General features: G+C 35.1%; 1 protein-coding gene across 5 annotated transcripts in view; it reads left to right on the top strand.

Moving 5' to 3' along the window:
• Positions 1-26,643, top strand: part of VMP1 (vacuole membrane protein 1) — a 110,693-nt gene that overhangs the window by 39,590 nt on the left and 44,460 nt on the right. For 4 of the 5 annotated variants that reach the window (XM_069481093.1, XM_069481094.1, XM_069481096.1 and 1 more), the window contains 2 exons: positions 4,021-4,188; positions 14,109-14,240. In XM_069481093.1, coding sequence (XP_069337194.1) covers positions 4,021-4,188; positions 14,109-14,240 — 300 coding nt within the window. The remainder of the gene's footprint in view (positions 1-4,020; positions 4,189-14,108; positions 14,241-26,643) is intronic. The other variant, XM_069481098.1, reaches the window with a different exon arrangement.

The following is a 26,643-nucleotide window of genomic DNA, read 5'->3' as shown; positions in this document are numbered from 1 at the left end:
CAATATGTAAATTAATGTATTCTTTCAAACTTTATTTACACAACAGGTGGTGGACTTGGATTTGGCCTTACAGGCTAAAGTTTGCCACCTCGTGCTTTAAATTTTTCCAACATATTTTTAATGACTGTTTCTCCTAATTCCATTATCTCTGACATTTCTGGGTCTGTTTCTGTTGACCAGTATTTCTTCTGGTTATGAGTCATATTTTCCTACTTCACATGTTTAGTAATTTTTTATTTTTTATTGAATGCTGGACATGTGGTGTTAAATTGTTCCTTGTATGGATTTTGTTATCCTCCTTGATAGAGCATTGATATTTTTAATTTTTGTTTTGTTTTGGTGGGCAGTTAAGTTACCTATGGATTGGTTTGATCTTTTTTCTGGGTGTTTTTTTTTTTGTTTGTTTGTTTGTTTTGTTTGTTTGTTTGCTTGTTTTTTGAGACAGGGTCTCACTCTGTCACCCAGACTAAGCTGCAGTGGCATCATCATAGCTCACTGTAACCTCAAACTCCTGGGCTCAAGCCATCCTCCTGCCTGCCTCACTCTCTCAAGTAGCTGGGACTACAGTAGTACGCTATGACACTCTGCTAATTTTTCTGTGTTTTTGTAGAGACAGGGTCTTGCTCTTGCACTTGCTCAGGCTGGTCTCGAACTCCTGACCTCAAGCTATCCTCCCGCCTCAACCTCCCAAAGTGCTAGGATTACAGGCCACAGCTTGATTTTTTTAAGGGCTTATTTTAAGCCCTGTTAAGGCCGACCTAGAGTAGGTTTCACTGTAGGACTAATTTAGTTCTGCTACTAAGGCATGACCTTTCTGGGTGTGAATGGTTGAGTCTCTTCTCCCTAGCTGGTTGATCACAACTGTTTCCCAGTCCTGTGTGAACTCTGGGAATTGTTTAACTTACAGTTCTCCAGTAATTTAGTTGTTTTTTTTACACGGCCTGATGTAGTCTCGCCTTAGCATCTTGCAATGCACCTTTGTATGCCAAAGTCTCAAGCAGACAGACCGGAGATTTCTTGTAGCTCCCACTTCTCTGGTATTCTGCCCCACAAATTCCAACTGCCTCAGCCTCTCTGAACCCTGATCTCCTTCTCAACTCAGCAGGAACTCCATGTTTTGCTTGGGCTCTTCCTCCCACCAAATTTTGGCAGACATAGAATGTGTCTGCAGACGAAAAGCCGGAGTCATCGTATGGTTTCCTCATTTTTATATCCCTTCTCTTAGTAATCAGAAGCCCTGTACTGCCTGTGGTACAATGTCTGAAAATAATTGTTCCTTATATTTTGTCCAGTTTTCTAGTTGTTTGCTGGAGGATTGAAAGTCTGGTATCAATTACTTCATCATGCTCTCAGGCAGAAAACCTTCAGCCGCAGGCCAGCATCCCTAGGCATGATCCCATGAGAGCTGGAACCTGTTTCTCAGTACATGTGTTAATTTTATATTTTATGGTGGTTCTATCCAGTTAGCCTTTTCTATTTATACTATAGCTGTGTGTGTCTTTGCCTCCTTGTTTCTATATTTAATATTGTTAAAATGTGACTTTCTTGATACATTATAGGACTTGTACTGTTCAGAAAATACACTTAAAAGATTAAATTATGTGTAACTTTTAGAACTTTTAATCAAAATTATTTTTTTAGTTTTTTTCTTTGGATTTTTCGTATAAACTTGTAATTATTTCATTCAGATTGGTTATGTTTAAGAACCATTAAGCTATCATGTTGAAAAGAACTTGTGAGGTTTCCTATCAGTTAATATAGTTTAAACTAAAATGTCAAGGTATAGGCTGCTAAACAGAGTCTTGACAATGAACAAAGGACAAGAAACTGAGTTGTTAGTGTTCATTTTGTATGGGAACCACCACATCTTCCTCTAAGGCTGAGTAATCATGACTTATTAGTGCGGTTATGGAAAATATATATCAGTTTAGTTGAGTGAATGAACAGACTTCTGTAGAATAAAGAAGTCTCAAATCAGACTTGAGAAAAAAGTCTCATCAGATTGTTGAAAATTTCCATTTTAAAAATCACTAAAAATTAAAACTATGAAGAAATCTTATTATTTTATTGGATAATGTGTTTAATCTGTTGGGATACATTTTCTTAATCTATATTTCTGGGTTAGAAGTATAGTTTTTTCCTTCCTGTATATCCCAGAAATCTTGTTATTTTAGGGCAGTTCCATTTTTGTTCACTTAAAATGTATTTCTAGAATTCAGCTGTAGCCTGTACCTGTAGCCAAAGAGGACAGTTACACAGGGACAGCATAGACAAACTCTTAAGTTTTTTCTTCTTTTTCTTGGCATTCATATGTCTCTTGTGTTTTCTGACAGTAAAGGTGGAAGTTATTTTTTTTTATTAATTGCGTCTGATAGCTGTACCTATGTGAGGAGAAATATTTCACTAATTATGCAAGTTATTGTGAATACCACAAGCTTTAAGCTCAGTTTTTTTTGTAGGATCACAAAATAATTCTTTTTCCCTCAACCGTGAAATCTCTTTTATGTATATACTATTCGAAGAAACAGTTATAGGTTTCATGGTTAGTCACAGTTTTTCAGAAACTTAAATAATCAAAAGCATTTTTTAAAAAATCTTCTGTAATTATTCTAAACTCAAATATTAATATTTATGCATTTCTGAATTAAAACCCAAGAAAAAGAGGAACAAAGAGTAAAAATTCACATGGATTTTTTTGGTCCAGAAAAAAACCTAATAATTAACTGATTCAGTGCTAAGTGTAGAACTTTATTTTTTGGATTTTATTTTAGCAGAAACTGCCTATTGTATTTAGGAATAAATATAGTTTAGATTTATGAACAACTTTTTTATATTAAAATGAAACAAAAAATTTTGTTATCCTGATACTAAATAGGATTTCTTTAGTGTTTTATTTTCCATCATTACATCTTACGTACTTTGAACCACAAATTCTTTTACCATGTGATCTTAAGAGATTCTTTTATACACAGACACTATTTACTTTTGGGGGGGACTGACTCATTTATGAAAGATCAGTGGAGAAATTTTTAATAGAAACTTCCAGATTTAGAAAGGTCAAATTCACACAATATGGTTAGTAACAAAATCTCGTGTGTGTAAGTAATTTTATTCCACTAATAACGTATTTTTCTTCCTAACAGCTGATGGCTATATGCTAGAGGGCATCTATCAATCTATGCTTAAGGGACCCAGGAATTTATGTTTTAACCAACTTCCTAGTTGACTCTATACAGACACCCCATCTTGTGCTTTTGGGAACCATTGTGTTTAAGACTTTATCACACATCTAAAAATTAATACATTTTAATTTATGTGATTTTTGTTAATTTGTAGTATTTCAAAATAAAGGAACAAAGCAGCATAAAAATTTCCATAGAAAATTACTTTAAAAGAAAAACTCACTGATACTGTTTTCACAGTTTTAGTTTTGTTTTAGGATTTCACTGGAAAGGTTAAATGAGGTAGTTATTTCACCAGCTCAACTTATTTTTACATAAGGACAAAAAGTGATAGTCTCAAATTGTGCCTAAAAGAGCAGGGGTTCAGGAAGTTTTTATGACAGAGGATAACATTCTGACAAATTAGAAATATGGATAAATGAAGTAAAACCAGATCAATGGTTGGCCAGGGATTAGCATTGGGGGAGGGGATTGACTACAAAGGAGCACAAGGGATCTTTTCACAGTGATGAAAATGTTCTTTATCTTGAATGGTTTTTGTTATATGGCTGAATATATTTGTCAAAACTCATTGAAATGTAGACCTAAAAAGAGTGACTTTTACTATTTATAACTCAATAAATCTGAATATTTAAAAAACTCAACCAGGAAGATATCTGGGGGAGGATTATTTTCTGAAATTGCTAACTGCATTTTGAAATAATTTATTTAGAATTTTGTTCCTCAGAAACTAAGATTTTTCTCATATAGTGGTTCACATACTAGTAAAATAACTTATATATTGATAATTCCTTTTTTATTAATATTTTTCATCAGAGATTTCTTATTTGTTTTGTAGGGTCCACATATAGCTTCAGTTACACTTGCTGCTTATGAATGCAATTCAGTTAATTTCCCTGAACCACCCTATCCTGATCAGATTATTTGTCCAGATGAAGAGGGCATTGAAGGAACCATTTCTTTATGGAGTATAATCTCAAAAGTTAGGATTGAAGCCTGCATGTGGGTAAGATGTGCATTTTCATATTTGTCTAAAACTAACCTCACTGTCTTGATACTATGTTGTACCTTGTTGAAGTGGAATCCAAACATATACTTAGTCGGTAAATGATTCATAAGTCACCAGCTATCTACTTCCAAGGCAGAAGAATCTTCTAGGGCTTCTCCTATTTGTGAATGTCATTCTGAAGAGAAGTGACAATGCCAAATAGACAACAGCAGGGAAAAGGAGTGTAGATGATGGAACTACAGTTAACCCATGAGCAATGGGGGAGTTAGGGATGCTGACTCTCTAAGTAGTCAAAAATCCATGTAACTCTTGATTCCCCCAAACCTTAACTATTAATAGCCTGCTGTTGACCAGAAGCCTTATTGATAACATAAATAGTCAATTAACACATATTTTGTATTAATATGTTATATGTATTATATACTGTATTGTTACTTATTGTAAGCTAGAGAAAAGGAAATGTTAAAATCATAAGGAAGAGAAAATATATTTATTATTCATTAAGAGAAAGTGGATCATCATAAGGGTCTTCATCCTTGCTATTTTCACATTGAGTAGGCTGAGGAGGAGGAAGAAGAGAAGGGTTTAGTCTTGCTGTCTCAGGGGTGTCAGAGGCAGAAGAAGTGGAGGAGGTAGGAGAGGCAGAATAGACAAGTATGCTTGGTGTAACTTGTATCCACGTGATTCAAACCTATGCAAGAGTCAACTGTATACTACTTTGTAAAATTTGTTCCAGTGTTTATATACCTGATAAACACTTAGCAAGTGGTTATATATAAATATTACATTGGTAAATGTTATATGTCTCACTTCTAGATTAAAATACTGTGTGTGTTCTTAGAGGACTCATTTCATTTTCTGAGTTGCTATGAAGTAAAGTCAGACATTTCTTGGATAACATCTTTAATGGCAGATGTATTTTAATATACACACAAAGCTTTTTTTTTTTTTTTTTGGAGACAGAGTTCACTCTATCAACCTGGGTAGAGTGCAGTGGTGTCATGATAGCTCACTACAACCTCAAACTCCAGAGCTCAAGCTAACCTCTTGCCTCAGGCTCCCAAGTAGCTGGGACTATAGGAGCTTGCCACAACGCCTGGCTAATTTTTCTGTTTTTTTGTTGAGACAGGGTCTTGCTCTTGCTCAAGCTGATCTCAAACTTCTGAGCTCAAGCTATCCTCCTGCCTCGGCCTCCCAGAGTGCTAGGATTACAGGTGTGAGCCACTGTGCCCAGCTGCTTTTTTTTTTTTCCTTGCTGTGTGCTTAAATTCATTCAGGTGTCCATGATTGAGGAAAAACTTATTTGTTAAAAACTTCTGTCATCATTTGAATTATTTTTTGATTAATCATTTGGGTTTGTTATGTTCCTGTGACTTTTCTTCCCCTAGCAATTTCTAAGGAAATTAGAGATTGTGGAACAGAGCACTTAAAAATCTGAACTCATTAAAATGTACACGAAAACCATACCCACAGAAGAGGCAGGATTTTGAAACATAGTTAAGTGTTAGCAATCATGTTTTGCTTTAAAGAATTATAAAGGAGCTGGAGCAAGAGTGAGACCCTGTCTCTACAAAAAATAGAAAAATTAGCTGGGCATGGTGGTGCTTCTGTAGTCCCAGCTACTGAGGTGGCTAAGGCAGGAGGATCGCTTGAGCCCAGGAATTTGAGGTTGCAGTGAGCTATGATGATGCCACTGTACTCTAGCCAGGGCGACAGAGTGAGACCCTGTCTAAAAAAAAAGGAATTATAAAGGAAATGCTGTATGTTCAATTTGTCGACTATGAAAGACAGGAAAAATTGTCATGTTTCCTGTTGCTGTTTTATAAACACTGGAAACACAGATTCATTATACTAGTTGCACATGTTTTATAAATTTGACAACATTAGTCTTTTGATGAAAAATTATTATTAGAGACTTAATTAAGCACAGGAAGTAACAAGACGGCTTGAGTAATTTCCCTACCCACCATTAAAAAGAAAAAAAATTATTACAATAGCAGAAGGTACTTGGAACATGCTGGAAAAGAGACTGTATAAATTCAGTTTTCTATTTTTCTTAATATTATTATTTTAAAAATTACTTATGGGCCAGGTGTGGTGGCTGTTGCCTATAATTCTAGCACGCTGGGAGGCTGAGGCAGGAGGATTGCTTGAGGTCAGAAGTTTTGAGACTGGCCTAAGAAAAATCAAGGCCTCCCTCAATGTCTGCTAAAAATAGAAAAAAAGTAGCTGGGTGTCCTGGTGCAGGCTTATAGCCCCAGTTACTTGGGAGGCTGAGGCAGGAGGATGGCTTCAGCCTGGGAGTTTAAGGTAGCAGTGAGCTATGATGACACCACTGCACTCTATCCAGAGCAACAGAATGAGCCCCTGTCTAAAAAAAAATAATAAATTACTGATGTAGCTGGATTAACACTAATGCCAGCAAAGAAAACACCATCCCAGTTGGCAGTGATAACTGCCTCCTCCAAATTCCCATAGTGTGTATTGTCAGTAGTATTTATTAGGCTTGGCTTCATATATGCCTTAAATTAGTTAACTTGGCTAGTATAATGGCTTTCTTCCCCAAATAAAAATTTAGGATCTTAAAAAATACCTTAAATGTGTTGCCCTCACAGCAACAAGCATTAAGTTTTGCACATAGTATAGGAATGTCAGTAAATACTGATTAATTGGTCAAATGTTTGTTTGATTTTCTTGTTTTCTTCTTTGTAACTATCTCTTGTCATGCAAAAAAAAATTAACACATCAGATTATGCTTAAATTGGTTCCTTTTCACATTTACAAGGACAGTCTTTTCAACAAATGCTGCTGGGAAAATTGAATATCCACATGTAAAAGAATGAAGTTGAACCCTTACCTTACACTATATGTAAGAATTAACTCAAAATGCATCAAAGGTCTAAACTTAAGAGTTAAACGTATAAAACTCTTAGAAGAAAATATAGAGACAAATCTACATCATGTTGGATTTGGCAATGATTTCTTATCTATAACAACAAAAGCACTGGAAACAAAAGAAAAAATAGATGAATTGAACTTCTTAAAACCTCTTGTACATCTTGGGACTACAGTCAACATCCACCTCAAAGAGGCCGTGTTATCCTCATCACGTTGGGAGTGTCCACCAGTATGTCTATCTTACCTAGAATTGAGCCTTAATCCTTACAGTTTCTGAGAGAAAGAAAGAAAGGAAAAAAGAAAAAAACCTCTTGTACATCTAAGGACACTGTCAAGAGAATGGAAAGACAATCTACAGAATGGGAGAAAATCTTTATTAATTACAGATATGATAAGGGTTTACTGTTCAAAATATTAAAGAGGCCGGGCGCGGTGGCTCACGTCTGTAATCCTAGCACTCTGGGAGGCCGAGGCGGGTGGATCGCTCAAGGTCAGGAGTTCGAGACCAGCCTGAGCAAGAGCGAGACCCCATCTCTACTAAAAATAGAAAGAAATTATATGGACAACTAAAATATATAGAGAGAAAAAATTAGCCGGGCATGGTGGCGCGTGCCTGTAGTCCCAGCTACTTGGGAGGCTGAGGCAGTAGGATCGCTTGAGCCCAGGAGTTTGAGGTTGCTGTGAGCTAGGCTGACGCCATGGCACTCACTCTAGCCCGGGCAACAAAGTGAGACTCTGTCTCAAAAAAAAAAAAAAAAAAAAAAAATATTAAAGAATTCTTATAAGCGAGCAACAAAAAGATAACTCTACTTGAATAGACATTTTTCCAGGGAAGATATACAAATGACCAAAAAGCATATTAAAAGATACCTGACATCATTAGTTACTAGAAAAATGCAAATCTAGACTGCAAGGACATACCCGTTCACATCCATTAGGATGGCTATTATATTTTTTTTAAAATGGAAAATAAATGTTGGTGAGTACGTGGAGAAATTGTAACCCTTATGATGGCAATGAAAAGTTGTTCAGCTGCTGTGGAAAAGAGATTGACAGGGCTGGGCGTGGTGGCTCATGCTGTAATCCTAGCACTCTGAGAGGCCAAGGCGGGTGGATCACTCAAGGTCAGGAGTTCGAGACCAGCCTGAGCAAGAGCGAGACCCTGTCTCTACTAAAAATAGAAAGAAATGATCTGGCCAACTAAAAATATATATAGAAAAAAATTAACCGGGCATGGTGGTGCATGCCTGTAGTCCCAGCTACTTGGGAGGCTGAGGCAGAAGTGTCGCTTAAGCCCAGGAGTTTGAGGTTGCTGTGAGCTAGGCTGACGCAATGGCACTCACTCTAGCCCGGGCAACAAAGCAAGACTCTGTCTCCAAAAAAAAAAAAACAAAACAAAACCAGATTGGCAATTCCTCAAAAAGTTAAATGTAGAATTGCCATGTGACTCTCTTCCAGTTCAACTCCTACCTAAAAGAAATGAAAACAGGGAGTCAATCAGATACTTGTACTTCACTGTTTAGCGGTATTATTCAAAGTAGCAAAAAAGTGAAAACTTAGTGCTACACTATAAGTAAATGGATAAACAAAATGTGCATTCATACAATGGAATATTATTCAGCTGTGAAGAGGCATGAAGTTCTTTCTGATATATGCTATAATTTGGATGAACATTGAAGACATTATGTTAAGTGAAATAAGCCAGACACCGAAAGAGAAATATTGGGTGGTTTTACTTAATGAACTATCTAGAAGAAGCAAGATCGTAGAGACAAAAGTAAATTACAGGTTATGGGGTGTGAGGAGTGAGAAGTTAATGCTTAATGAGTACAGAGTTTCTATTTGTGTGATGAAAAATATTGCCAGTAGTGATGATTGCACAACTGTGAATGCAATTACTGCCAATGAATTCTACAATAATGGTACACACTCATAAAAAGTCTGTAGTATGTGAGGTTGTTAAAACCTAATCATGGTGGCCATGATTCTCATAGTTTTCCCTTCCCTTTCACAGTTTTCATTCTATCTGTGTCCACTTTCTTTTTTTTTTCCAGGGAAATGTCTTGCTTGATTATAAAAAATACCTTGTTTAAAATTTTTATCTAATTTGTACTTCGCAAATTAAAATATCTTTACAGACATCACTGTCCTAAATATATTGACTCAGTAAAGTCATTAATATACCTAGTACTTCCAATTACAAGATAAAGAATCTCAACCTCAGTTTCAACTTGTTCTTATAGGCCTTTAGAGCACATAAATTGTGTGATATTTTTGATCAGTAAGGTACCTCTTTCAGTTTGCATCTTTTTGAACTTCCATAATTTGGCTATTTCACCAGTGCAAGGCTCCACAAACTTCCTTTTCATTCATGAATTCCATAAATAGTTATTAAGCATTTAAGCACTAGGGATTCAGGATAAGCAAATCTTAATGGTCTCTACCCTCATTGAGCTTTACATTCTAGTGGGGGGAATAATTATCATGGAAAAATGTATATGTAAGTGCAAACTGTGATAAGTGCTATGAAGGAGAAACCTACTGCATAACACTAGAATTTGCCCTCATCTGAGATTCAAGGAAGATTTTCATGAAGAAACCATGTTTCAGTTGAGATCTAAGGGTAATGTGGAGTAAAGGGGAGAGGGTGGTGAGGGTGGGGTTGGCAGGAGGGCAGAAGAGAAAATAGCATATGTGATAACTTTAAGATAGAAAGCATCACCTTTTAAGGCTATTTGTTTAGACTTAACTGTTAGTTAATTATTACTATTAGTTCATGTATTATTATTGTGGTGGTGGTAGTGGTACTGGTAAAATATACATAACCTAAAGTTTACCATTTTAATAATTTTTAAGTGCACAATTCAGTGGCGTTAAGTGCATTCACCATGTTGTGTAACCATCACCAGTATCCATTTCCAGAACTTTTTTGTCATCCCAAACAGAAAATCTGTATCCATTAAATAGTGACTTCTCTTTCCCTCTTCTTCCCCATCCCAGTAACCTGTATTGTATTCTGCTTTCTGCCTCTATGAATTTGCCTGTTCTAGATATCTCATATAAGTGGAGTCATCCAGAATATGTCATTTAGTGTCTAGATGGCTCCTTACTTCCTTTCTTTCTTCCTTTTCTCCCTTCCTTTCCTTTCTTCTGTTCTTTCTTTTCTTCTTTTCTGTCTTTCTTCCCTCCCTCCCTCCCTTCCTTCCTTTTTCTTTTTTTTTTTCTTTTTCTTTTTTGACAGGGTCTTGCTCTGTTGCCCTGGCTAGAATGCAGTGGCATCATCATAGCTCATTGCAGCCTCAAATTTCTGGGCTCAAGCAATCCTCCTTTCTTGGCCTCCCAAAGTGCTGAGTTTACTTGTGGGAGCCACCACACCTGGCTTGTTTCATTTTGCTTAAAGTTTTCAAGTTTTATCCATGTGGTAGCAATGTTAGAATTTCATTCCTTTCTAGAGACATTTCAAAGCTGACCTCAGTGGAAGCTGCAAGCAGATTTTCTATCTTATTTGCAAAACAATCTGGTGATTTTACCAGCTTGGTATAATTATTTTTAAACATCGCTGTAAGAGCCCTGAATTTCTTAGTGGTTTCAAGGTTGTCCTCCAAACCTCTGCTTATCTGATTCATATTTGTAGTTGGAATAGTTAATAGAAAAATGACTTTGTGTTTAAAGAGTATTAACACTGATAATATAAAACTACTATAATTTCTGAGTCATCAGCATATATAAAAATTTCTGCTTTCCAAATTCTCATCGTTAAACTTGCATTTCCCGATATAAAAGGACAGTGCTGCTGATTTGCTTCTAAGTCAATTTGACAAAACTTTTTTTTTTTTTTTTTTTAAGAGATAGGGTCTCAGTGTTACCTAGGCTGGAGTGGTGTGGTGTTCACTGCAATCTTAAACTCCTGGGCTTAAGTGATCCTCCTGCCTCAGCCTCCCAAGTACCTGGAACTACAGTTGTGCGCCACGATGCCCAGCTAATTTTTTGTTGTTGTTTGTTTTTAAAGATGGAGTCTTGGCCAGATGCCATGGCTCATGCCTGTAATCCTAGCACTCTGGGAGGCCAATCCTAGTACTCGGAAGGCTGAGGCAAGAGGATCGTTTGAGGTCAGGAGTTCGAGACCAGACTGAGCAAGAGCGAGACCCCATCTCCACTAAAAATAGAAAAAAATTAGCCAGGCAACTAAAAACAGAAAAAATTAACCAGGTGTGGTGGTGCACACCCATATTCCTGATCAGACTATTACATTTAGCAATCAACAGCATGAGTGCAAAAAAAAAAAAAAAAAAACTACATTAAAACCCTTTCTTGGAATGCTTTATACTTTCCACAGAACAGAAACTAAAATAACTTATTTTACAATTAGTCACAAATACAGTCCTCAAGAACAAAACTTTTTAAAAGCTCAAAAATTCAAATTTTTTCTCCTTCATAAAATCTTTGAATAAAATCAACACTCCAGGAAGATACTGTGTTTATCACTTGGTTTGCATATTTTTTGCATATTGATGTGTTCTCCAGTTCAAGAAGCAGAGACATAAGGGCAATAAGTTGGTATGTATTAGATAGTTCTTAGGAGAGCTTTCTGAATAAAAATACCACTTGTCTTTCTTTTGCAATAAGGAAGCAAATTAAACCTAGGTTGATGGTTTTAGTGTCCTGCAGTTTTTGTTTTGTTTTGTATATAAACAAATATAAAGAATTTTATAAAGAATTATAAAATTGTTTTATAAAAATGGTTTTATAAAAAATGAGACTTCAGTATCTATCTAATTTGAGATAACTTACTAAATAAATTTCTGTGTCTAGGATATAATATGTTTTAGAAGACCTACCTCGGTGACTATATTTATCTTTTTTTTTTTGCATAATAGAATACTAGCTCAAGATTATCATTCTTGTTTCTTGCTAATATGGGGAAACATGAGCGGAATTAAAGTATTGAATATAACAGTAAATGTGGCAACTATGTATAAGACAGAATATAGCTCTTGATTTCATTTCAGTCCATCGTGTTACTTCCTTTTTAACTTTAAGGAAACTTGTCATGAGTTTGAATCATATGATTGCCTTCAGAGCAATTAAACATTTGACTTAACATTTGAACTTAAGAGAAGTTCATGTTTTGAATAAAATGTTGTAATTACTTTTCTTACTACTTTTTTACGGAAAATTTCCCCAAAAGTGCAGAAAATTGTTAAGTGAATTTAATATACTCTCACCCAACCAAAGCTAATATTAACTCATAGCTAATATTGTTGTATCTATACCCTTCCTCACTCTCCCTTCAATTATCTTGAAGCAGATCCCAGATATCATATCACATTTCATCTGTAAATATATCAGCCTTAGAACCTAAAAAAATTCATACCTAAAAGAAATTACAGTAGTCTTTTAAAGTTGATTATCCGGTTAGTGTTCAGATTTTCCTCGTTATGTTTATTTCTTTGTTTTTCTTTTCACATTTATATTGAAGAAACTGCTTTGTCAAGTAGTTTCCCACAGTCTGACTTTTACTGATTGTATTCTAGTTGGTGTAATTTAAACATATTCCTTGTGTTTCCTGTGAGTTGATAGACTAAGAGGCTTGAAGTTGTTTTTTCTTGTTCTTGTTGCTTTTACAGGAATACACTTTGTAGCCATGTGGCTACAATAAATAATATCTGATTGTCTTTCTTTTGTTGTGATATTAGTGCCATTTATGGTCCATTATTATGTAAGTCTTATTTTATTAGGGGTTAAAAATAGTGGTGTTCCAATTATACTTTTTTTTTTCTTAGTTATTAGCTGGAGTACTTTTATTAAAGAGAAACTTTTCCTTATCACTAATTTAGCTGCCCTGAGATATAGTTCATATGGGAATAGGATAAAAGCTTGATTCTCTCCCTTTATTTACTGATTTTTTAAATAATGAGCTCATTCTTTAGTATCCTCCAAAGTTGACCAACATTAAGTTTTCTTGTTTAGCAATACATGATTTGTATTTTATTCCTATATCCATGTATGTGCATGTCTCTTCCCTCCCATCTCTCTGCTTTTTAACTTTATAAATATAGTCTTATTCTTTTGACATTTAAGTATTCTTTTTCAAAGCTCTTGTGTCACATGTGGATATTGCAGTTACACTTGGTTCCACATACTGCGAACACAAAATGTTTGAATTTGATAAGGTCTCCTGGGGATTCTTTTCAAGGTATTTGGGGGAAAGCCTTAGGACAGAGCAAACTGAAATACTTAATCTTTCTATTGAAAACTAGCAAAGCTTTTTCATTCACAGTATATGTCTCAAAGTTGAAAATTTCCCCAGAGACTGTGTGCCTATTGCATTATTATCTATCCTGTATTTAAGCCATTTAAGTGTAAACCAAGTTACTGGTTCTTTAACCTTTGTTTTCACACTTATGTCCTAAGTTGATTGAAAAAAAAATTATCTTCAAAAACAAAAGTCCACAAAGTGACTGAAACATGAGTCATTCAGTATCCTGAGGAAATAAACATTTTTCCTGTAGTGAAAATTTACCCATCCTAATGTTATTTTCAAGGGGCCTCCTGACCATAATTTGTTAAAAGTTTAACTCAACACAAAAAAAGTCATATTGAGATTAAAGCAGCATCCACAATACCAGAAGATTTCCTAGGGAATATTTATCTAACAACTGTACTAGTGAACTCTTATTACCAGATCATTTAAATATTGGAAAGAGAGGGGAAGACTGACCAAAAAAAAAAAAAAAAAGAGTCTAAGTGGAGGTGCTAGAGAACTAACCTTAATTTAATGTTTACAATGTGCCAATTACTGTCCAAGAGTTTTATGTATATTATCTTGCCTGGCATCTTACAGGTCAGAATTAGGGCCAGGATTCAAACTCTTATCCTTTTGATTATGTAGCATATGCTTTCCCCTCCCAGTACGTTGCATCTCAAAAAGCTTTTGGCGATAGAGAAAAGTATAGATTTAATCTGTTAAGTGTCACTGTATTGAGATCACACCATCAGTATTTTGCTTTTGCTCCTAGGGTATTGGTACAGCAATTGGAGAGCTACCTCCGTATTTCATGGCCAGAGCCGCTCGCCTCTCAGGTGCTGAACCAGATGATGAAGAGTATCAGGAATTTGAAGAGATGCTGGAACATTCAGAGACTGCACAAGTAAGAACAGTAGGGGAAGAAATAGAACATTTTAATTATCCCTAAAGAGTTATTATGAAGGTAAAAGTGTTGATAGTTATTCTAAGGAAGAAAATTGTCAAAAAAAAAAAGAGAGAGATGACATTATACGTCTGTATCAAAGCATCACATGTACCCTATAAAGATAGACAGCTATTATGTACCCATAATTAAAAATTAAAAAATTTTAAAGGTGATATTTGACTTGAGATAGAATATTCAGAAAAGCTGAAATATAACAATGATAATAATCTTGATCCTACATAGAAAATTATAGAAAAAAGTTGATAAGACAGCTCAAATTAAGTTAAAAACATCTCGTCAGAAACCATGATAAATTTTGTGTTCCCAATGATGTTAAGAAGCTAAAACACACTTTTTCCATGTGTTTATAGGTTTTCCCAAGCAGACTGCTGAAAAAGTAAGGGGGACAAATAGGTGGACTAGGATCTGAGTCCAAAATAGAACTTCTTAATTTTTTAAAATAACATCAAATATAGTTTATCATGTTTACAGGAAAAAATAATTTGGAAACTGCTAATTAAGAAAGGATCATTGGAATAAATGTAATTTATATTAGTAGGAAAAAAGATTTTTCCAAACAAATTTAGTAGCAAGATTGCAAAAAGTCATTTTCTACCCCCTAGGAACTTAAAAATGTCACATATTTGTAAATATGTATATATATTCTACCCATTTATCAAGATTTTTTTTTAATGCTACATTCTACAGGAAGTCTTCAGAAAAGCACAAATTCTATCTCACTTCATCTAAAGTTAATGTTCTGGGGGTGGGAAAAAAATTAAAAATAAATAAAATTAAACTTCTTTCTCTAAACTTGATACAACTTGATTTGTATCTCTCTAATAAAACCTTATGATACGGCTATTTCTGTAGGGACCATTTCCCCTGTTGAAAGCTGCTTTTTAACTTCATCATCATTCCATACCCCAGAGTGCACAAAGATGCTGAAATGTTTGCTGAGGGAATATATGAATTATTTTGAATTTTTAAGTAGTTATTAAAGCCCTGTACTAGTAAGCAATATGTAATATTTGATCATAAAACTTTTCTTTTTAAAAAATATTTAACAGTTCAAACTATTCAGCAGATCAAACCAGCTTTTGCCTCAGCCAGATTAATCACTCTTTACACAATCTGTGTACCAACCTCTATCTCAGTGTTACAGAGTAGGTGTTTTATTTTTAGGAAACTTCCTAAGAACATTGTTTGGTTTTTGTTTGTTTGTTTTTTGAGACAGAGTCACACTCTGTGGCCTAGGCTGGAGTGCAGTAGCAGCATCATAGTTCACTACAGCCTCCAACTCCTGGACTTCAGGGATCCTTCCCCCTCAGCCTCCGAAGTGGCTAGTACTACAGGTGTGTGCTGCCCACACCTGGCTAATTTTTCTTATTTTTTTTTTAAAGACGAGAGCTCGCTATGTTGCCCAGGCTGGTCTCAAACTCCTGGCCTCAAGCAATCCTCCTACCTCAGCATTCCAAAGTGCTGGGATCACAGGTGTGAGCCGCCGTACTTGGCCAAGGACATTGTTAAATGATTGAGTCTCCATCTTAGGGATGGCCTTAGAAATCAATATAGGTATAAATGAAAAGATTATAAAAGAGATTTTTGAAAGATTAAATATAAAATGCATCTATTTTCCCAGATTTGTTACTAAAATTATTTTTTTATATTTTTTAAATCTAGTATCTAATATGACCCTTGTTTTAATTCTGAGGTAGTATGGAAAAGTATCATTCTTGTAATTTTATAGAAAACTACAGATCTAGAAGTTCTTTTATTTATTTTTTTGAGACAGAGTCTCGTTTCTGTTGCCTGGGCTAGAGTGCCGTGGCGTCAGCCTAGCTCACAGCAACCTCAAACTCCTGGGCTCAAGCAATCCTTCTGCCTGAGCCTCCCAAGTAGCTGGGACTACAGACATGTGCCACCATGCCCGGCTAATTTTTTTCTATATATATTTTTAGTTGTGCAGATAATTTCTTTCTATTTTTTTTTTTAGTAGAGATAGGGTCTCGCTCTTGCTCAGGCTGGTCTCAAACTCCTGAACTCAAGCGATCCTCCTGCCTCGGCCTCCCAGAATGCTGGGATTACAGGTGTGAGCCACCGCACCCGGCCTAGAAGTTCTTACCTCCCTAATCTTACATACTTAGAGCTAGACCCCAAATTCAGAATGCCAGCATCACTGATATATTCCAGTTACTAAAACCAGTCCATCCACAGAAGTAGATAGGTGAGTATTCCCACTTGTGACAGCTGATACCTCTTTTGAGTTGTGGCATTAATTAATGTAGGTCATTTAAAGCTCTGAAACTCTTTTTCATCTATATGAAGTCAGCAAGTTAAAGTAGAATAAGTATAAAGTGGCTTGCAGCTATGAATTTTTGTGCTATGACTTGGATGCCAAATGATTATAAGTATTGTTCTCTCTTAAGCCAACTAATGTTTCATGATTATTTTTCCCTTTTTTTAAAGCTTTTTGGGTTTTTTGGGCATTAACATTTTTTCATTTGCATAGTTTCCTTAAATAACTTGTCTTCTCTCCCTTCTGCTTGCTCTGTAAAAGCACCTCTTGATATCACATTCTAGTTGCTAACACCTATAAAATAATATCAACTTCATTATTTTCATGGAGTCATCACTCTGGAACCCTCCATGCTCCTATTCCAATCTGGACTTGCTGTTTCTCTTGGCCTTCTGTACAGTTGCTTCTCTCTTGATTTGGATTTCTTGATCTATTCCCTCATTTTGGTTGAACACATTCTGCAGTAAGCTTTCTGAAAAAGCGTAAATAAATGGAAAATGTGAGACCTTACATTCTAAACAACGGTGTCCTTCATTCGTACTTAATCAATTGGATATAGGATTCTAGGTAAAAAAAAAATTTTTTTTTTTTTTTTGGAGACAGAGTTTTGCTCTGTCACCTGGGCTAGAGTGCCATGGCATCAGCCTACCTCCCAACAAACTCAAATTCCTGGGCTTAAGTGATCCTCCTGAGTAGCTGGGACTACAGGCTCATGCCCCTATGCCTGGCTAATTTTTTCTATTTTTAGTAGAGATGGGGTTAGCTTTTGCTCAGGCTGGTCTTAAACTGCTGACCTCAAGTGATCCTCCCACCTTGGCATCCCATAGTGCTAGGATTGTAGGTATGAACCACTGTACTGGGCCTGAAAATCATTTTTTGTACTTAGAATTTGTAATGCATTGTTCAGTTGTCTTCAGGCTTATGATACTGGTATTGAGAGGGCTACTGAATGTCCTTCTGAGTCCTCTTTAAAGCAGTCTATTTTGGGGGGTTTTTTGTTTGTTTGTTTGTTTTGTTTTGTTTTGTTTTTCTCTCTAGAAGCTTTTGGGTTCATTATATGAGGTATAGGTCTTTTTAAAATTTATTCTGCTAGCTGCTCAGAAAATTGCCAATCTAGAATCTGTTAATTTTAGGAAATGTTCTTACATTTTTTCTGTGAACGTTTTTCTTCTTTAGTCTCTACTCTTGCTTCCTGGAATTCTAGTTGCTTTGATGTTGGGCCTCCAAACACCCATCCTTTTAATTTTTGTAATCTTTGTGGTCCTATTATTAATCTCGTTCTACTTTCTGTGAGATTTTCTCAAATTTATCTTTCTTATTCTTATGTTGAAATGTTTTTCTGCTGTCATATATTTATTTTAAAAAGGCAATTTGTATTATTTTCCCAAGAAGTATTTTATTTTTTTAAATTATTTTATTTTATTGATTGATTGATTGAATCTCACTCTGTTGCCTGGGCTAGAGTACCATGGCATCAGCCTAGCTCACACCAACCTCAAATTCCTGGGTTTAAGCAATCCTCCTGCCTCAGCCTCCCAAGTAGCTGGGACTGCAGGCACATGCCACCATACCCTGCTAATTTTTTCTATCTTTAGTAGAGACGGGGTCTCACTCTCGCTCAGGCCGGTCTCGAACCCCTGACCTCAAGTGATCCTCCTGCCTCGGCCTCCCAGAGTGCTAGGATTAGAGGTATGAGCTGCCGCGCCTGGGCTTTTTTCTTATTTTTTAAAATTATTTTATTTTACTTTTTTTTTGCCTAGGAAGTATTTTATCTTATCTTTTTGAAGGGTATTTAGTTTCTTCAAGTTTCTGGTTGCTCTAGGCATTATCTTTTCTGTTTGTTCTGTTTGAAGTTGGAAGCTTTCCTGATGATCCTTATTTGTCTGTTTATGTAATATATAAGAATAAGGCACTTAAAAGCTAAATGGAAGCTATATCTGTAGAGGCCAGCTGTAGCGATGGTGAGGCTTCCCTCTTATACAATCAAGTGGCAGTTTGGCTTAATATTTATTAAGAATCTCCATATATCGGTATCTGTTGATCTTTCCTTTGGCATAGTTCATTTTCTACAGTGATAGATCCTCCAATTTCTTGCCTAGGGAATACAGAGGTTCCTTGACTTATGATGGTTCAACTTAATGATTTTTTTACTTTATCATGATACAAAAGCGATACACATTCAGTAGAAATTGTACTTTGAATTTTGAATTTTGATCTTTTCCCAGATTAGCAATATGTGGTAAGATACTCTTTTTGTGAGGCCAGGCAGCCTCAGCAAGCCACAGCTTCTAGTCAACCATGCAATCAGAGGGGTAAACAGTTGATGCTCTACAGTGTACTGTGTTGCCAGATGATTTTGCCCACCGGAGGCTAATGTAAATCTTATGAGCATGTTTAAAGTAGGCTAGGCTAAGCTATGATATTTGGTAGTTAGATGTATTAAATACATTTCAATCTATAATACTTTCAACTTGTGGTGGTTTTATTGGAGTATAACCCCATTGTATGTCGGGGAGCATCTATGTAAGCCTTATTGCTGGCATTGGGAAGAGTGGTTAGAGATCTCCATTTAGTGTGTAGACTTTCATTTAACTCACTTTGTGTTCAGTCGCTGGATACCTGCCCAAACACAAGCACAAATATTTCGTGAGCCCAGAGCCTCTGGTTCACTTTGTCTAGAGACTATACATGGTATCTCCTACTGGGCTGATGGAGGGAGTTGCCTGGCTGTGCTAAGTAAAGGTGGGACCTGGGAATCTACTTCTTATACAATCTTGTTTTCAGCCCTACCCCAGCCTCTTCTGGCAGTTCTGCTGAAGAGTGTTTTTGGGGTTCTGTGGTGTGAATCACTTTGCTTCTCTTCCATATCTTCCTTTGCAGACTCTGAGGTATAATCTTCTTCCATCTGTCCCTATCATCATTTATTAATACCAGTTTCACCAAAGATACAGTTCATGTTTCTGTTTTCTATATTATATTTTGGGGTTATTTTTAAGACAGGGTATTCCATTTACCTATTGCTGAATAACAAAATACCCCGATATGTAGTGGTTTAAAACAAGAACAGTCATTCAGGTTGCTCACAGATGTGCAGTGAGTGCCTTGTCTCTATGTGATATCTTTCAAGGATCCCATCCATAGCACTCCCTACACTGGCTACATCAGACTGGAAGACTCATTTCATTCTTTGCAACTTCTCGATTTGGGGATTATAAATAATGCATTCTATCAACTTATTGCCATCCAGAAGTTCAATTGCAAACACCAAGATCTTCTAGAATTTGATGAAAAATAAATCATGCTTCCTCTCATCTATATAATTTGAGCTCTAAAAAACTGACCATTTCTTCTCTCAGTCTTTATCTACTATTAAGGTAATAATCTTTTTCATTCATGTCCTACAGCCCTGATTATTTTAGTTACTTTTTTATTTTATTTTTTTGTTTGTTTTTTGTTGTTGTTTTTATTTTTTAATGATGAATAAGAGATGTACATGGTTTCAGGGTACATGTGATAATTTAATACATTCTTATAATTTGTAAAATCTAGTCAGTGTTCTTTGGATATCCATCACCTTAAATATTTGTCTTTTCTTTATGCTAGAAACATTCAAATTAGCTTTTTTGAAATATATAATACAAGATTGTAATCTGTCTAACACTAGGTCTTATTTCTTCTATCAAACTGTATATTTGTACCCATTAATCAGCTTCCCTTCTCCCCCGCCCCGCCCTTCGTAGGCTCTGGTTTACTTTTTCACTGGATCTTCTTAAATTCCACTTCCATCTGTTTTGAGTCGTAGAAACGAGACTGTACATAATACTTCTGTTGGTTATGAGGTTTGGCTGTTTTTATCCTATAAAGCCAATAATTACAATCACTGTTTTAGGATAAACTATACATTTCTTACTCCTTAGTTTCATATTTGCTTATATTGAAAAATCAATTAACAAAATGTACACATTCTGTTTCATGTCCTTTAAGTCAGAAATTATATACTCTGTGAATATTTTATTTAAATTTTTTATCCAAAATTGCAATGATATGTACTGTCAACTGGTTATACAGAATAATTAAGTGAAGTATCATGATAGAGAAAAGAATAACTCATCTGTGACAACTTTGTGGTCTTCCCTATTAATTTTATTTCTATGCCTATTTCTATTGATATGGGGGGGAAGAAAGTAAAAAAAAAAAAAAAGAAAAATTTTCTTTCTACAGTCAGTAAAAATCTGTGTGTTAGGTACTTGAATTACCTCACCATAACTGTGAAGTAAAAGATACTATCCCTGATTTAAATAAAGAAACACACTCAGGAACACATAGCCAGTGAATCTCAGAACCAAAACCAGGCGCAGTCATACCACAATGTAACAACATTTTCATCCAGGTTAATGCAATGAAAAATGAAGAACTAATTAAATTTTTTTCTCCTATTTTGATTTGATTTGGTTTTTCTTTTCTTTAATCTCTTTCATGGTTTTTTCACTAGTGTCCATCAATTTTGTGGCTTATTATAGATGTCAGTGTATGTGGGTATAATTTTTCCTTACATACTTTTTCCCAGTTTTAGATGAATTGTGTGGGATTTTTAATTTTTGCTTATTTCATTATTCAAAGCGAGTTTCTTCCTGTGGTTTCACAAAAAAGTTTTTTTGGTTTTATTTTTAGTTTTTCCTTGCTAACACTGTGGACTATTACTATATCCAAGTAAGATCTATTATATTTCAGTTGTTTTGATGCCCTGTCATGATACATTCATGTTTTTGTTTCTAATGTTTTTACTGTGTAAATAAATTTATAACAATGTAAAAGGATTTTTTCTCATTTTACTTTTAAATTCACTATCTTAAAAACATTTTAAATATTTTCAATCACAAATTGGTCTCAAGCTCTTTGCTCCTATTATTTTTTACAGATTTGCATAGTTTTTAATTACACAAGCACTTACAGCAATAAGATTCCTGCATTGCAGGAATATAAAAAGTGAAAGCCGTGCAGTGTTGCTTAGAACTAATTGATCACAACCAGTTACAGATTCTTTTGTTCCTTCTCCACTCCCACTGTTTCACTCGACTAACCTAAAAATAAAAGATAAGAAAAGAAAAGAAAAAAAATTTAAAAAGGTGAAAGCCCACATGCTTTCTTCCCAAAGCAGGCTAATAATCACTGTATTCCAGACTGTTTTATTTGCATATATAACTTTTTATAAAAACTATAATAGAATCATAAATTTTAGTCTCAACTTCCTTTTTCATATTACATGTGATACTGATATTAAAAATTATTTTCTTATTACTAAGGGATACAGCTCATTGTAGAAAATTGGTAGGTGCCCTGTAGTCTTTTCTCTGTAAATATTTATATTTCTAAGGGAGAGGTCATATTCTGTTTATTGTTTTGTGACTTATTTTGAATCTAAAAACGTACTGTGAACATTTTTCCATATCATCGAATATTTTCTACATCCTTGCTTTTTATAGCAACGTACTTTCTGATTACAAAGTATATTTATTATAATAAAATGCTGAAAATACTGATGAAAAGAAAAGAATTTCATCCAACTGGTTCATGTATTTATTTTTTATATTTAGTGTATTTTTCATTTTCTTGCTGATTGACATATTTAAAGAGATGCCCTTTGTCACATGCCGCCAGTATTATTTCCTAATTCCTAGTAGTTTTCCCATGTCATTTACTGGGTATGTTTTTTTACAGTTTACTTTTTGCATAAGAGGTTTAAATATTTTCTTTATTACAATATCTTAGACTTTTTCTTTTAGAGTAATGCCTAAGATTATCTTTTTGAACCTTTATGATTATGTAGTAAATAGTTGTATATTCTTTTAGTACTTTAATAGTTTTATTCTTTTATGTTTTAATCTTTAATCCATTATAGTATTTTTATATATGATATGATGTAGGGATCTAACTTTTCTCTTTTTTAGGTAGTTAATTGTGTATTGTTCCAACAGTATTTTCCAAGGGATTTTAATACATTGGTTTTGTCTTATATTTTGTTGTTGTAATTTGGATCTTTTTTCTTATTATTCTTTGCAAATAGTTATTAATGGTGTATTTAAAAGATACTAAGTTTTTATTTATTTGGTAAGCTGTAACTTTACTGACATCATTTCAGTCATGTCTTAATGGTTGTGATTTAGAAGTTCTTAATCAGTTAAGCAAGTATCCAAAGTTTGCCTGACTTTGATGCTACAATTTACTCCCAGATACATGTATTTGTAAAACCTCCAATTTGATAGGAGCAATAATATATGGAAAAGTTGGGTCAACTATAGCTAAAACAGCAATGTAAGTAAAATCGATAACTGTAAGAGGGCATTTAAATTTTAAGATTCCTTGAGAATGAGTTAGAATATATGTTTTTTATTCTTGAAAGTAAAGCCCTTAGTAGAATGAATTTACTTTTCATATTATCAGCAGGAAAAGAAAAAAAAAAAATTTGGCTCTCATTGCTTTGCCATGTGCCCTCCAACTAGGTTAAAGGGTATATGTGATTTTACTAAGAAATTGTTACTAGGTAACAATTTTAAAAGTAAGTATTTGCTTAAATTCTAGTTTTGACTAATGGTTGGACTTTGTGCTGTAGATATTTTAAGGGAAAAAAAGATGACTTAAACATTGATTTGTATTCTGATTCTTTACAATACCTGATTTATTTTCATGAGTACAGTATTGAGATTAGGCAGTATTTTTCCACTAAATTGATTTCCTTTTGCTCTTGGCTTTCTGTCATGTTTTCACTAGATGTCTGTGGGAGGTAGACATGCATGAATGTCGCTTCCTATAACTTTGAGCAATTCTAGCATCATTTGTAAAAGTTAGATCTAGATAGCTGTTTTATTTGCTTCATGAACTATTTCTTTTTTTTTTTTAATTTTTAATTTTTTTTTAATAAAAAATTTTTTTTCTTTTTTAAAACATTTAATTGCCCGGCCAATTTCTTTCTGTTTTTAGTAGAGACGGGGTCTCACTCTTGCTGAGACTAGTCTCGAACTCCCGACCTTAAGCGATCCTCCCACCTCGGCCTCCCTGAGTGTTAGGATTACAGGCGTGAGCTACCGCACCCAGCCTTCATGGACTGTTTCATGCAAGGTTTATTCTCTTTATGATCTTCTTTTTCTTCTTTGTTCCTGATTTTTGTTCATGGTATTACCATCCTCACAGTCGCTTCAGGTCAAAATCTGAGTCATCTGACTCCTTCCCTGCCTCCCATGCCTAGTCATTCTTCAAGGCCTGTAAATTCTACCTTCACAGTATCTTTACATCTGCCCTGTCCTTTCCCTTCCCAATACTGGTTCAGGTGTTTATCAACCCTTATCTGAAGATTTCCAGTGGCTTCCTAATAGGTCTACTCTACCAGTTTTTTTCCTTCATGCTTTTCCCATATGGAACAACAAAAATAATTTTCTGAAAAATACCTCTGTTCATGGAACTTTGATGCTCAAAAATCTTTGATGGCTCCCAGTTGTGTGTAGAGTGAAATTGAAACTGTTTAACCCAATGTCCTTCATTTCTTGGCCCCAACCTACATGTCATTCTTAACTCCCTTTAACTATTTTATTTATTTTTTTGAGACAGAGTCTTGCTCTGGCACCAGAGCTAGAGTGCAGTGGTGCCATCATAGCTCACTGAAACCTCAAACTCCTAGGCTCATAGGATCCTCCTCCCTCAACCTCCCAAGTAGCTGAAACTACAGGCATGTGCCACCACACCTGGCTAATTTTTCTATTTTTAATAGAGGTGGGGTCTCACTCTTGCTTAGGCTGGTGTTGGACTCCTGAACTCAAGCAATCCTCCCGCCTGGCCCTCCCAGAGTGCTAGGATTACAGGCATGAGCCCCTGTGCCTGGCCCCTGTAACAATTTTTTTATCCTCTGCATTGATAGTTTTCCAGTAGAACTTTAAGAAACTGCTAGAATACCCATTCAACAACAAAAGTCCGTGTGTGTGTGTGTGTGTGTGTGTGTGTGCGCGCGCGCGCGCGCGCGCGAGCACGCGGGAAACTTCTTTTAAATAAAGAACTCTGAAGTTTTTAAGTTTAAAAATTAATTCAACTCCCATCACCCCCAGCCATGTGGTATTTGTTCCTTTTCATAACTTTGCCTACAGTGGGTCATTTCTTCCCATCTGCATGACCACTTTTCTAATTTAGTCTTACCTTTTAAGTTTATGTGTTGCAGGCTTCTCCATGAGGTATTTTGACTCCCTTCCGACCCTCACCTCATCTTCACTCCTCCTCTCAAATTGTCTCTTTGGAATTCCTGTAGCACCCCAGCTATATCTTTCTTGTGTCACTTATCACATTCTACCTTCTTTTAAAACTATTTATGGACTTTTCTTATCTCTCCCTGGAGTCTGTAAACTCCTTGGGAAGAGGCCTCAAAAACGTGTGTATTTTCAACAATGCCTGCCTAGTCTTGCACATACTACTCATACAATAGATAGTTTGAATAAATGAGGAAATATCAAGAGAAAATGTAGCATTATGTGTAACATGTTTATTAATATTCAGTCTTACTATGCTACAAAATAAAATGTAAAATGCAGTGAACATAGAATATTTTACATAAGAAAAGATTTAACTGTTTTGAATCTTTGAGTTTAATAGTTGTCCGAGAACAAAGAGTGAAGGTAATATAAAAGACATCAAGTTAAGTGACTTGTAAATTTTAATTTACATTGAATAAAACAACAAATTGAACAATAAGAAATAAACGTCTTAAAACTTCACTTTTTAAAAGTTTTTTCTTGCATTTTTAAATTGAGTAGCTTTTCTTTCTATTAGATATCATTCATGAGTCTGCAGACCATCCTAGGTAGAGTATTTCCTCAAAGGCTATTTTATGGTTTCTGGATTTAATCCTATTTTAAGAGAACCTTTTTGGGTTCTATTTAGGACTACAGTATTTAAATAGTTTGTATTAAGTTTATGTAAGACCAAAAACACTCTTTTAAGATTAATATGATCCTTATCCTATTTAGAAATTTTAAGTTATTGACATTATTAATGAAAAAATTTAGAACCAAAAAAAGTTCATCAGTTATAATGGTAGTTCTCATTCTTATGGCCAGTGCCTTTTCTTTTTGTGTAGTAAAATAAAATAGACCTTCACCTAGTCAACGTCCCCATAAAAGTACAAGGTGAAAATCAGTGGTTCTTTTAAGGTTCTTTTGATAGTGATAGGATGGGTGTTTGATCAGTTGAGTTTAGAGACTATCAGAAAACATTTGATGATGATTACACACTAAAGTGCTTTAGGATTCTATTTATGTTATTCTCTATTAAGCACATTTTCCTATAAAGTATTTGAAGTTTCCTACATCATGTTAATGCCTGCTGGTTCCCCCCCCCCCCCCCCGTGAAGTATCTGTTCCTCTATATACACAGATTTATGAAAGAGTTCATAGTGTAGATGATCTGAAACCGAACAGAACTCATTTTCATATACTTTAGTATCATTTGAACACTTTGGGTGTCAGTTGTTGCTGGGACCTGTTTTTGACTCTGTTGAACCTTTACTGGTTGTGGTTTGTCTGGCCATCACATGACTTCTCTGAAAATTCCCCCTCCCCTTCATTTCCAGTAAACTGTTTGAGCAGGAATGAGTCAGAGTGAAACCAGCTTCCCTGTAACCACAGGGCTTGTCAAAGAATTTGTCAACGTGGACTCTAGAGGGTTTGCATTAAGCTTTGCAGTAACTGCTATGGTTTGTGTTGCATCAGGAGTTCCACAAAAAAGCTTCCTGCTCTCAGGGTCTCTTGCTGGTTTGCAAAGAGTTAAACTGATAAACTTTACCATAATGAACATTAGAGACACATGTTAAACACATTTCTTTATCATTAAAGGCTTTGTCAAAGCTACCAAGGCTTACTGTAGTTTCTTTTCAGAATCAACCAACCACACCCAATAACCTTTAGTTTTTGAAACGGCAGGCCTGCTAGATCTTCTTTCATAGCTGGCTCATGATTTTACCACAAAGTAACATCAAAATTAAGCAATTTCAAGTGGTCTTTTCATGGATTCTGGTGCAGGATATTT

Source organism: Eulemur rufifrons, chromosome 9 (assembly GCF_041146395.1).
Source record: "Eulemur rufifrons isolate Redbay chromosome 9, OSU_ERuf_1, whole genome shotgun sequence".
Taxonomy (NCBI): domain Eukaryota; kingdom Metazoa; phylum Chordata; class Mammalia; order Primates; family Lemuridae; genus Eulemur; species Eulemur rufifrons.
The sequence above is the reverse complement of the archived record's forward strand: the minus strand, read 5'-3'. Positions and strand labels throughout refer to the sequence as shown.